The sequence below is a fragment of the Pseudophryne corroboree genome, chromosome 6 (genome assembly GCF_028390025.1).
Source record: "Pseudophryne corroboree isolate aPseCor3 chromosome 6, aPseCor3.hap2, whole genome shotgun sequence".
NCBI classification, from domain to species: domain Eukaryota; kingdom Metazoa; phylum Chordata; class Amphibia; order Anura; family Myobatrachidae; genus Pseudophryne; species Pseudophryne corroboree.
The window spans coordinates 828,428,983-828,442,393 of NC_086449.1; the positions used below are offsets into that span (position 1 = coordinate 828,428,983).

At 45.1% G+C, this 13,411-nt stretch overlaps 1 protein-coding gene across 8 annotated transcripts in view; it reads right to left on the reverse strand.

The window, feature by feature from the left end:
- The window catches only part of CACNA1C (calcium voltage-gated channel subunit alpha1 C), a 510,817-nt gene that overhangs the window by 63,213 nt on the left and 434,193 nt on the right, over positions 1-13,411 (reverse strand). For all 8 annotated transcript variants that reach the window (XM_063929336.1, XM_063929333.1, XM_063929332.1 and 5 more), the window contains 3 exons: positions 8,358-8,387; positions 1,125-1,253; positions 44-109 (listed from right to left, as the gene is read on the reverse strand). In XM_063929336.1, the coding sequence (XP_063785406.1) occupies positions 44-109; positions 1,125-1,253; positions 8,358-8,387 (225 nt within the window). The remainder of the gene's footprint in view (positions 1-43; positions 110-1,124; positions 1,254-8,357; positions 8,388-13,411) is intronic.

Here is a 13,411-nt window from a genome sequence, read left to right on the forward strand (position 1 = left end):
GGGTGCTGCTATAAATGTACAAGTGGCAATACCGGCTCCTTACCTGCATACCGATCACCGCATAGATAAAAAACAGCATAACAATGAGTAGAGCCACATAAGGGAGAGCCTGCGGACGACAGAACACAGAGGACGTGGTCAGTAAGAAGGGGAAACCAGTCACCTCGCCGCCCATCCCATACAAGTGTCTCTGTAACATATTTATTATTATTATTTATGTATATGGCGCCACAAGGTATCCGCAGCGCCCAATTACACAGTACATAGGAAAATAGTGACTTATAGTATAACACAATATAGGACAAGTACAGGGTAGATAGACACAGCTGTGTCAGCACTGAAATAAGTATCAGGGCGGCAGAAAACCGGGGGATTTGGTACCATTGAAGGGAGTATTGAAAAGAAGATGGTATAAGAGAAGGAAAAGCACATGAGGGAAGAGGGCCCTGCTCGTGAGAGCTTACATTCAAAAGGGGAGGGGCAGACAGACAGGGGTGACACAGACGGGGGGAGACAGTGAGCTTGGGCCACAGAGGCTGAGCTTAGCGTTGGGACAACGCATGGAGATGGCTGCATAGGATAAAAGAGGCACCAGGTGAGGCCCGAGGCATGTCAGAATCGGGCCTATACTCTGTCGGGTACAGGGGGTCCATTTGTTTTGCAATATTTTTAGACAAGCGACAAAGAATGGAAGGAAAAAATAAAAACAAAAACTGCTGTATCCTACTGTATATACTACAAATCTGTTTCACCCAGTACCCAGTATATTACACAGACCCCAATGCCCCGCATATTATATAGCCGGACTGGGTGCAACATGACGGCGTCAGTGTGCTGCATGGCGTTATTTCTGGATCAATGACGGGAAACAATACTTTCAAAGACCAAGTTGAAAACATAAAGCAATGCATTTAGTGAATGTTGCATGAGGGCGCTCACCGAACCGATAATGTTATGTTGAGGTGGAAAATAATGTATTTAAAGACACAGGAGTGTGCTTGAAACCTTGAAGTACTCCATTTTGTATTACTGTCTTCACTAGGGTGACCATTCAGTGAATTAGTCATGTGACCATGTCATGTGCCTTCTAGGTGGTGTGGCTTAGGCCAGGTGTGTTTGATTACCTGGAAGGACTTGATGAATGTCCAGAGTAGGGTCCGGATCCCTTCCCCGCGACTCAGTAGCTTTACCAGACGCATAACTCGGAAGAGCCTGAAGAAGGTGATGGAGATTCGGGAGTTCTCCTCCCCCTGCTAGAACATACAGTATGACATAGGTTATAGAGAACATGAGGGGCACCTGGGTCACCCAGTGAAGGGGCTGCCTAATACGCTGCCTGTCCTGCCCTGCAGAGCCCCCAGACTTGGCCCTATCTCTTAGACCTATGCTAAGAGCTACAACCACGCTACCACAGGTTATATTAAGGGCTCCTGTCACCTGATCAGTGGAGCCGGCCATTGTGTGGCCTGAGCCAATATTTACCACATAGCAGCTTATCAATTCACAATTGGCAGGGACTCCGTAAGGCCGCCAGCTCCTGGGAAATTGATAGACTGAATATTGGGTCAGTCCAGAAAATGGTGGCAAACTTTACCAGGCTTGGCAATTAGAGCTCAATTTTCTACATCATCGGTATAAACTGCAATGGCGGCGCCCTGATAGGAATCAATACTAAACCGCCTGGCTATACACTCCCTTGTGCTTGAACTTTAATGCTACAGAGAAACTTGTACCGAGTCCAGAATTGCCAACCTACCTCTGATCAGGAGATCCCAGTCCGGTTCTGGTTTTCCCAGGTTTCCGCTATCCAGGGAAGTGGTGAACTATTGCGGACTGGAATGCACTGGGATTAGAGATAGGGTGGCAGTACTGGGAGTACCCGGCCCTGCCGCTGAGAGGTCACAAATCCTGCCTGGATCTCTGCTGGGGGCGTATTTGGGTTCTGTAACATCCGCTTCTCAATTAGGACCCCCCTTATGACTCTGCCCTGACTATTGTTATCATTAGTAAATGCCTGTATTCTGCCTACGCTCCCCCCAGCTCCCGTGTAACCCCCTCCCGCAATCTCATACACACCTGCTGAGAGGGAGAGAAAACATCGAATGATAAGAGGACAGAACGGGTGAGATTCCTTTGTTGAGAACATTTCAGGTACAGACTGCGCCATTTGTCCCCATCTTTCCGGAGGAGGCGGTGGGATGTCCAACCTCAACCGTTTCTTAAATTGGAGCCAATTCCCCCGGAAAGGTCACGATGTATCCAGGCCCAGCTACATCATTTGTGTCCTTGCACATTTAAAGTTTGACATGTTACAGAATGAAATCTAATTAAACTAAAGTGTGTTCATAATTAAAAAGATAGAACCCCCCACCGCCTATGGAATATTATTATATAAGATTTACAAACCAGGGGAAAACTCTTATTTTGTTTTCTAAATTCAGGAACGTTGCGGATGCAAATCCTGTTCTGTTGATGTGAAATTCACCAAAAATGATCTTGGCACATTTTACCTCCTCTGTAGTAGGCTTTTACGTGATCTCTATTCAGTGACTAAGAGCCTGATGCAGAGATAGACGCAGTGTCAATGTATCCGCACTGGAGCGATTACTGCGCATGCACAAACCCAAGTGTGCGATGGCGTTCGCAATTGCGCGCAGCATCGTTAACACTTGATAAGGAGTTTGGGGTCCCTGGGTGTTCCAGGTTGGAGATTGGGAGGTTGGAGTACTACAAAGTGGGTAGTTCCGCGACAGGTTGAAACAACAGACTATAACCTTTGATGGATATTAGTCCGTAACCGACTATATTCAAAATTTACACACAGTGTGTTGATTTCAAATGTCGGTGGTGCACCCAGAGTCAGTGAAATGCATAGCAAAAAGGAAAGAGAAAAAAGAAAGACTCTGTGTTGGGGCACTCTTATGATTGTAGTCAGACAGCAGAGCCGGGCATAGGCATAGGCAAACTAGGCAATTGCCTAGGGCATTTGATATGCCTAGGGGTATCAGAAGCTTCTGATGATTAAAATGATATGCGGCATGCCTATATTCTGTGTGTAGCATTTCATATGCAGATACAGCCACAGTCTCACAAAGTATATAGGCATGCTGCATATCATTTTAATCAGCAGAAGTGGCTTGTGCATCCTAGCCACATAGCAAGGCAAATAAGATGCATTTTCATAAAAAAAGGTGCCCAACGTTATCATTGAGGCAAGATTTATGAGGACACATCTGTATCCAAGCAGAGGCAGAGGTCACAGTGTTAGTGGTAGTGTGACTGCTGTGTGCATGTGAGGGTGTCGGTTGTGCAGTAGTGTTCGGAATATAAGCAAGGAGTATGTGTGTCATATAAAAATGCATTAATAATGTGCAACATATGTGTAGGGGGCACTATGTGTGTCATTATGTGTATAAGGGCATTAATAATGTGCGGCATATGTGTAACAGGGTACTACTGTATGTGTGTCATTATGTGTAATGGGGCACTAATAATGTGCAGCAAATGTGTAGGGGGCACTGTGTGTGTCATTATGTGTATAAGGGCATTAATAATGTGCGGCATATGTGTAAGGAACATTATGTGTAAAAGGGCATTAATAAAGGTTGTCATAATGTGTAAGGCGCATTATGTTTATAAGGACATTAATAATGTGTGTCATATGTGTAAGGTGCATTACTGTGTGGAATTATGTGTATAAATGCATTACTAATGTGTGGCATTATGTGTATAAGGTGCTCTACTATGTGGCGTTGCGTATAGAAAGGGCAATACTGTGTCATCTAATGTGAATAAAGAGCAATAGGGTATGGGGTGTAATGTGAATAAGGAGCAATTCAGTGTGATGTAATGTGAATAAGGGGCTCTACTGTGAGGAGTAACGTTTAAGGTAAAGTGATACTACTGTGGGATGTAATATGAATTATGGACACTATCACATGATCAAATGTGAATAAAGTGCAGTACTGTGTGGCGTAATTGGAATTGGGGTTACTATTGTGTGGCAATGCCCCTTGCCAGCAAAAACACACCCCTTTCTGGGCTGTGCGCCAAATGTGCAAACTGTTCCTATTTAAAATATAGGGGGTACAAACACCAAAATAAGGACTGCTATGGGTGAGGGGTGATGGTGCTGGGAAAGAGGTGCAGGGTCAGAGGCAGAACCAGCGGTGGTGCTAGGGGGCACCAGCCAAAATCTTGCCTAGGGCATCATATTGGTTAGGGCCGGCTCTGTCAGACAGTACAACTTAACTTTTAATTCAATATTAAAATAATGAGATTAAACAGCACACTACTTCAACGAGTTGCTTTATGTACATTTGCAAATTGCCAATTTATTTAGCATAATTAAAACCACATAATCAGAGTTATCATTGGTAGTGAATAACTGCCTAGGTGAAAATATTTGCCTTAATAAATAATTATTCAAATGACTCTGTCTATACTTAATATCACAAGACAGATTAATTATCCCCACAGGGTTCTTTGTTCAGCGGTCTCTATAGTTGCAAATAATTTATTAATATTGTCACTCTCAAAGGTACAAGTCATAGATCTCAGTGAGTAAAAGTGTTGCCTCCAGAGGCGGAACTAACGCCAGTGCAACCAGTGCGTTGCACTGGGGCCCGCCTCTGTCCAGGGGCCCAAAGCATGTAATGAGTCAAACTGACTCATTACATGCCGCTGTGCGCTGAGGGCAACCGCTGCCCACAGCACACAGCCGCCCGGAGAAGAGAGGAGCAGCAGTACGGGGGAATGAGGAGGAGGGAGCCGCAGCAGCGCTTTGTTACTGGTTGAGGCGCTGCTGCCCCTCTGCTTCACTATAGGCTGTCTTCCGAGAACAGCCTATAGTGAAGCAGAGGGGCAGCAGCGCCTCCACCAATAACACAGCGCTGCTGCGGCTCCCTCCTCCACCTCCCTCCTCCTCCTTCTCTCCTGCCCGGAAATCGTCTGACGCTGCACCGAGGAGCCTGAGCCAGCGGAGAGGGTAAGTATAATTCTTCTTTCTTTCTTTTCTTTCTACAAAAAAGGGGGACTGTCTGCCACAATGTGTAAAAACGGGGAATCTGCTTGCCGCAATGTATAAAAAGGGGGATGCTGTCTGCCGTAATGTGCAAAAAGGGCACGCTGTCTGCCGTTATGTGTAAAAAGGGGACGCTGTCTGCTGCTATGTGTAAAAAGGGGGACGCTGTCTGCCGTTATGTGTAAAAAAATGGTTGGTGTCGCTCCTAAAAGGGGGCTGTAGCACGGGTCGCAGCCGTGTCAGGCGACACAGCTGCGACCCGTGCTTATAGTGGAAAAGGGGTATTAGACAGCTCCTGTCATTAGGAGACTGAAAACAGGGGCTTATCCTGATGCAGAAGATTTCTAGTATATCACTCAAATCCTAATCAATTGAGGCAGGAGAAGAGAACAATTTTTTCTTCCAATTGGAATGCTGTTTCCCAGCAAGGGTTAAGTGAAAAAAAAAAAAAAGTTTATTAGGAATATTAGCGGATATGTATCCTTAAGTGTATGGTGTTAGGCTGTTATATCACGTCTGTTAGACCAGAGAATGAATGGTAACTTGTGAGAAAACATTCCCATTGTATGACTTCTCAGTATCTACCAATTATTCAAGTGTTAGATCAGCAACTAGAAAATATCAATTAAAAGTAAGCATATAGTGTACAATCAAAAAAGCCCAAATGGGCGCTTACTAGACCGGGGAACCCCCGTAGTGGGTATGGGCTGCGCAGTCCCAATACCCACGTAGACCAAACAGACCGTTTCACCTCAAAGTGGGCTTGTTCACTGGTGAAACTTATTAACCAGGTGCATTCATGGTGCAGGCTTTGAACCTACAGTCTCTTATATGACTCCAGATTTAAACTTATGTCACAATTTGGTCATTGGGCCTCTAATAAGACTGTTTAACCGTGGATTGCTAACCTTATGCATATCTTCACCCAAAAAATCTGGCTAGCTCCACTATCAATATTCATTTTCTTCCATTCTCCTTTTTTCCTCTTTTCTTGTTTTTTTTGTTCTCCTTTCCTTATTCTAAACGTGCTCTTTCATCCGGTTGGACAGCAGAAGCACATTTTCTTGTTTGGTAAGAGTACTCACTCATTCAGCAAAGATTACTGCCATACTCCACAGGATAAACCCAATCTCATCCGATCTTGGAAGCCAATCTCTGGTAGGCCTGGTCAGTAATTGGTGGGGAGACCCGCAATGAATACCAGGTGCAGTAAACCTATATGCTGAACTGCAGAAGGAAACTACCCACCTACCATCTATTTTCCATCTAATTTTCAGTGTCTACCTGGACACTCTATTAAAGACCGTCTTTATAGAAATACGAGGGATATGTGATATGGACCTGTTTTTGGTATTACGAACCCCCACAACAAAGGGGATACCAGATAATAATAGCCCCCCTTCTATAAGGGGCATTGTGAGATATAGGCTTTGTAACCAATGTCTATTTGATGGTCAGACCTTAAGGAGGTACTAATCCTTTGAATTAAAAAGCCTTATGGTAACACCACTGACTCAACATAGAGCAGCAGGTGCTTAAGTACCCATAGAGGCAACATTTTTACTCACTGAGATCTATGACTTGTATCTTTGAGAGTGACAATATTAATAAATTATTTGCAACTATAGAGACCGCTGAACAAAGAACCCTGTGGGGATAATTAATCTGTCTTGTAATATTAAGTATAGACAGAGTCTTTTGAATAATTATTTATTAAGGCAAATATTTTCACCTAGGCAGTTATTCACTACCAATGATAACTCCGATTATGTGGTTTTAATTATGCTAAATAAATTGGCAATTTGCAAATGTACATAAAACAACCCGTTGAAGTAGTGTGCTGTTTAATCTCATTGTTTTAATATTGAATTAAAAGTTAAGTTTTACTGTCTGACTACAATCATAAGAGTGCCCCAACACAGAGTCTTTCTTTTTTTTGCTCTTTCCTTTTTGCTTGAGATTGGGAGGCGACTGAAAGTGAACGCAAACAGGCGGCGTTACACTGGCGTGTCTGGGGACGCTGCTGCATTCTCCGCTGCAAATCCACTGCGTCAGAGGCCACGTGTAGCGGAGTGTGAGGACAGCAGCTAGTGTAGACCCGAGGCTGCCACAAGTGTTGCTGGTGCGACTGATGTTGGAGCGTTTACAATCTTCAATGTAATTGCACAGCGCTCGGAGCCTGGAAGTGGGGTCTCCGCGCCCCTACACCCCGTCGTATGGGGGAGCACAAATGGACAGATGAGATTCTCATTTGCATATATACGCAACTGCTATTGAGTGGCTGCGAACGCGGCACTACCGACCACTTAACAGGCATGTGCGGCAGTAATGCACAGTGGATAGCATTGCTGCCTCACAGCACTGAGGTCTTGGGTTGGATTCCCAGCAAGTTCTGATATGTGTGTAGTTTGTATGTTCTCCCACCATTTGCATTGATTTCCCCCCCACAAAAGGCCAAAAACATACTGGTAGGTGAAATGGCTTCTGCCAGAACATGGACCCCAGTGTTTGTGTATGAGGGAATTTAGACTGTAACCAGATGTCTGCCTCACTCTCTGCAATAGCATAAAGTACTCTGGGTCCTATAGGGAGGAAGGCGCTATATAAATAAGAATTCAGATTATTGTTGTGATTTTATTACGTTAGCACAAAAGCGCCCAGTCAACCTGGCGCCAACCTAAATCCGACAAAGGTTCCTGCGTCTGTTTCCTGATGGAGTCAAGTTTTATAAGCCCGACCTCTGGCTGTAGGATTGTCTGACCCTGGGGCACTGCGGGGCTCAATAGATGGCATCCGTCAGGCAATAATTTATATGGATGATGAGTATTTCATCCTTCGGGGCATGGATCATGTGTGCGCACTTGCACGTTAGCGAAATTAGACTGTAAATTGCAACGGGACCAGGACCAATAAGAATAACATATAGTCTCTGTACAGCGCCGCGTAAATTGGTGGCGCTAGATAAATGTACTATAATGGTGACCCTGAATAGCGTCTGTTCTCAACAAGAATCCCACCTGTTCTGTTCTCCCCGGGTTAATTTGCCAGAGAGGTCGGCCATCTCTTGGGTCATCTGCCAGACTGGCCATTTGGCAAGCGAAGAAGATCAGAGTCCAATATAAGCTTACAGGACGGTGAGTAGAACACAGATAAACCACAACGTTCACAGCTCAGGAGACACAACAAATACAAGATGGCGGCCACAGGGCATGCAGAGAGACTGGACAAGGTGTGAGAGAAGAGCCCTGAGGTCAGGGGCACACAGCCGACACAGTCGTGTCAAGGGTGTCAGAGGAAAAGGGTGACAGTGCTCTGAAGGGTTTTTTGGTCTTACCATATTGTGGCATTGGGAATGTTCACCTGTCTTTAAAGAAAGGCAGACAGAGATAAGATGTAATACCGGCTATATCCACAGGGGGGCACAGTACAGCAATATGAGCAGCATGGAGGGTAGGAGAGGGAGGTAGAGGAGGGCAGAAGCAAATTTAGAACAGAATACAACCAAATTGTGAACTTCGTACAGCCCTGAACCCCTGGTTCCGAGGAAAAGTATCATAGAGAGAGAAGAGGTGGCGATTTGTATCGGAACTACAATCTGCGCCATCAGCGGAGGCTTCTCGGCCGTTGCGGATGATGAGTGTTGCAGTTAAGCAGCAGGCGGAGTGCTGGAGGTTACTGCTCCTAGGCTAAGGGACATATGTACTAAAGTGCGTGTCTTTAGAAGTGGAGCTGTTACCTAGAGGTTGCCTATATGGTTATAGGTGAATATTTATGTGACGGCTACGATTTAGGTGATCTTAGATGCTTAGGTTTCTGGGTAGAACGTATTATAAGCTTCTTACGCTGTATGCATTGGTTATATTGGGGAAAGAGGGCCTGCACTACACACCCTAGCTACTTACAATGGGATGTGCTGCCTAGCTGAGACTTACTACTGCACCACAGAAAAGAGAGCAGGTGCACCATACAACCATTGGAATTATAATAAATGTAATAATTACATATCTGAGGTGTTTGGCATAAAATTGGCCAATATTATGAGCCTGTCCAACATTTGTCAAGGTAAACCTCATCGGGCAGGTTCCTAAGATTATAGGGATTCGCCCAGAAGTGGTCAGGTCCCTAACATTCTAGGGGTTCACTTCTGGGCGAACCCCTATAATGTTAGGGACCTGCCCGTTGAGATTTACCTTGACGAAGAATGGGCAGGCTCATAATACTGGCCAATTTTATGCCAAGCACCTCAGATATGATGTAATTATTACATTTATTATAATTCCAATGGTTGTATGGTGCACCTGCTCTCTTTTTTAATATTGATGTATGGATTGGTGTCAGTTATTGGTCAAAGACGATGTCTGTGAATAATAATGGAGGCAATTCAGAGTTACGCGCAATTCTGTTAGGTGAGGTCTCGTACTGTGCTTGTTCCGCAGCAGAGCATATGCCGCGAAGGGCAATTCATAGTCATATGCAACTCTGACCCCTCTCCACCTTTGGTAAGTAAGTGACGGGGCATTTGGGGGTGTTACAGGGCGCTCACACGTTGGCAAATCCCGACTTGTGTGCAACTCTGATTTGCTCACTTGTCTACGGTCTATAACAAGAACTGTATACCGTATATCCGGGCAGTGAACTTTCTCTTACCATGCATTTAAAGGGAACAGTGCACCTGTTTTCCGTAGCTTGAAATTAATGCATGTTTAATCATATTTATAGCGCAAAGAAGGTGTGGTTCTACAGCCACTGTGCAACTAGAAGTCCCAGCATGCCAAAGGCTGGCAGGGAAGCTGGAAAGCCACAGGTTGCCTAGTCTGTGTAAAGGGTACAACTGGAAAATTAAAGTACATGATTGGGATGAACAAATCCCAAACTAGTTTACAGGGTTCCTTCACCAGTAGTTTTTAGGGGTCTATCTTAGTGCAATGGGGGCTGCAGTAATTCCACAGCTGGAGACTGTTCATCCAGTTTTGCTTCTAAATCTTAAATGATTCCACGACATCATCCAAACTTATCCTATAATATTCTGTATGAAGCACATTTCTTTTCTTCCCTTACGGTAAATCATAGAACCTGCTGCAAAAGTCAGCTGGATGATGCGACAGAATCACCTCCTTACAGGTGCTTTCAAATCATGTACAGCTGGATGATGCGGCAGAATCACCTCCTTACAGGTGCTTTCAAATCATGTACAGCTGGATAATGCGGCAGAATCACCTCCTTACAGGGGCTTTCCAATCACGTACAGCTGGATGATGCGGCAGAATCACCTCCTTACAGGGGCTTTCCAATCATGTACAGCTGGATGATGCGGCAGAATCACCTCCTTACAGGTGCTTTCCAATCACGTACAGCTGGATGATGCGGCAGAATCACCTCCTTACAGGTGCTTTCAAATCATGTATAGCTGGATGATGCGGCAGAATCACCTCCTTACAGGTGCTTTCAAATCATGTACAGCTGGATGATGCGGCAGAATCACCTCCTTACAGGTGCTTTCAAATCATGTTCAGCTGGATGATGCGGCAGAATCACCTCCTTACAGGGGCTTTCCAATCATGTACAGCTGGATGATGCGGCAGAATCACCTCCTTACAGGTGCTTTCCAATCACGTACAGCTGGATGATGCGGCAAAATCACCTCCTTACAGGTGCTTTCAAATCATGTATAGCTGGATGATGCAGCAGAATCACCTCCTTACAGGTGCTTTCTAATCATGTACAGCTGGATGATGCGGCAGAATCACCTCCTTACAGGTGCTTTCCAATCACGTACAGCTGGATGATGCGGCAGAATCACCTCCTTACAAGTGCTTTCAAATCATGTATAGCTGGATGATGCGGCAGAATCACCTCCTTACAGGTGCTTTCCAATCATGTACAGCTGGATGATGCGGCAGAATCACCTCCTTACAGGTGCTTTCAAATAACGCATAGCTGGATGATGCGGCAGAATCACCTCCTTACAGGTGCTTTCCAATCATGTATAGCTGAATGATGCGGCAGAATCACCTCCTTACAGGTGCTTTCCAATCATGTACAGCTGGATGATGCGGCAGAATCAACTCCTTACAGGTGCTTTCAAATCATGTACAGCTGGATGATGTGGCAGAATCACCTCCTTACAGGTGCTTTCAAATCATGATTAGCTAGATGATGTGGCAGAATCACAGAAATATAAATGTTTTTCAAAAACATTGTACAGCTGGATGATGCGGCAGAGTCATCTAACTACAAGTGTCTTTCAATAACTTTGTACAGCTGGATGATGCAGCAGAATCACCTAACAAGTGTTTTTCAATAACACTGTACAGCTGGATGATGTGGCAGAATCCCCTACCTACAAGTGTTTTTCAATAACACCGTACATCTGGATGATGTGGCAGAATCACCTAACTACAAGTGTTTTTCAAAAACACCGTACAGCTGAATGATGTGGCAGAATCATCTAACTACAACTGTTTTTCAATAACACCGTACAGCTGGATGATGCGGCAGAATCACCTAACTACAAGTGTTTTTCAATAACTTTGTACAGCTGGATTATGCGGCAGAATCACATAACTACAAGTGTTTTTCAATAACACCGTACAGCTGGATGATGTGGCAGAATCCCCTACCTACAAGTGTTTTTCAATAACACCGTACATCTGGATGATGTGGCAGAATCACCTAACTACAAGTGTTTTTCAAAAACACCATACAGCTGGATGATGTGGCAGAATCATCTAACTACAAGTGTTTTTCAATAACACCGTACAGCTGGATGATGTGGCAGAGTCACCTAACTAGAAGTGTTTTTCAATAACACCATACAGCTGGATGATGTGGCAGAATCACCTAACTACAAGTGTTTTTCAATAACACCGTACAGCTGGATGATGCGGCAGAATCCCCTAACTACAAGTGTTTTTCAATAACACTGTACAGCTGGATGATGCGGCAGAATCACCTAACTACAAGTGTTTTTCAATAACACTGTACAGCTGGATGATGCGGCAGAATCACCTAACTACAAGTGTTTTTCAATAACACTGTACAGCTGGGTAATGCTGCAGGATCTAACTAGAGGTGTTTTATTCAGTTATTTGGCAAACTGGTCTAGTAAAAGCTTGGGTACATTTTTATTTAGGGTGGATATTCCTGGCAATATCACTAAATATTCCACAATCTGAGATGACTGTTAAACTCTGGCTGAGCCTATATATCACTTATGCAGAGACAGCGCCTTCATCAGTGGGAGTAATTTAGACGGGATGGCTGCAGCGGCAGTGATCGCAGTGTGAACCCTCCTGTGGAGTGCACCCGCGCAGTGGGAGCACTGCACGAGCGCACCCCGGGGGGCCCAGTGAGATGCTAACAGCATCTCAGGGCTGCGATCGCCTCTGCCTGTCAATCAGGCAGAGGCAGTCGCAGGAGGTGGCGTGCCGGACAACGCAGGCGTGTCTGGACCTTTACGGGGGCGGGTCACGGCGGCTGCGTGATATCATCTGGGCTGCGCAGGCAGAGAGCTACTCGCTGGGTGCGATGCTTGTGCACACTTGCGGAAGGGAAGGGGGGGGTAGGGCCTGATATGCGGGGCGGACATGTGGTAATCTGAATTAGCCCCGATGACAAGAGAATATAACAGTGAAAGGTAAAGGTGGATTGGGGGGAATGTTGTGTGAGGTGCTGCGGATATACAGAGGGGCAGATGTACTAAGCCTTGGATGGTGATAAAATGTAGAGAGATAAAGTACCAGCCAATCAGCTCCTATCTGCAATGTTACAGGCTGTGTTTGAAAAAAGACAGGAGTGGATTGGTTGGTACTTTATCTCTCTCCAAGGCTTAATACATAGGGGTCTATGGCACTGTACTGGCGCTGGTTTCCTTCCACAGCCCAAAGACTGTAGGGCATCCAACCATTGGGTCAGGAACCTGATTAATGCAGAACTGCAGAGAAGATTTACTAAACCTTCTAATAAGGAAAAGTGGAGGTGATTCCATGGCAACTAATCAGACTTCTGCTATAATTTTCTGGACTGTACATCATAAATAATAGCTGTCACTTACACTTTGCCTTTTTAGAAGTTTTAGCAAATCTGCCTCTAAACTCAAACAGCCTAATAATATATGTTACTAAAGATAACATCCTACACTCCCCCCCCCCCCCCGCCACATACCTGTGTATAACTATCCAGCGGCAGGTACCTGTGTATTACCTGTGCTATCCCACACACACATACCTGTGTACTACCTGTACTATCCCCCCGCACATACATGTGTACTACCTGTACTATCCCCACGCACATACCTGTGTACTACCTGTACTATCCCCCCGCACATACCTGTGTACTACCTGTACTATCCCCCCCCACACATACCTGTGTATTACCTGTACTATCCCA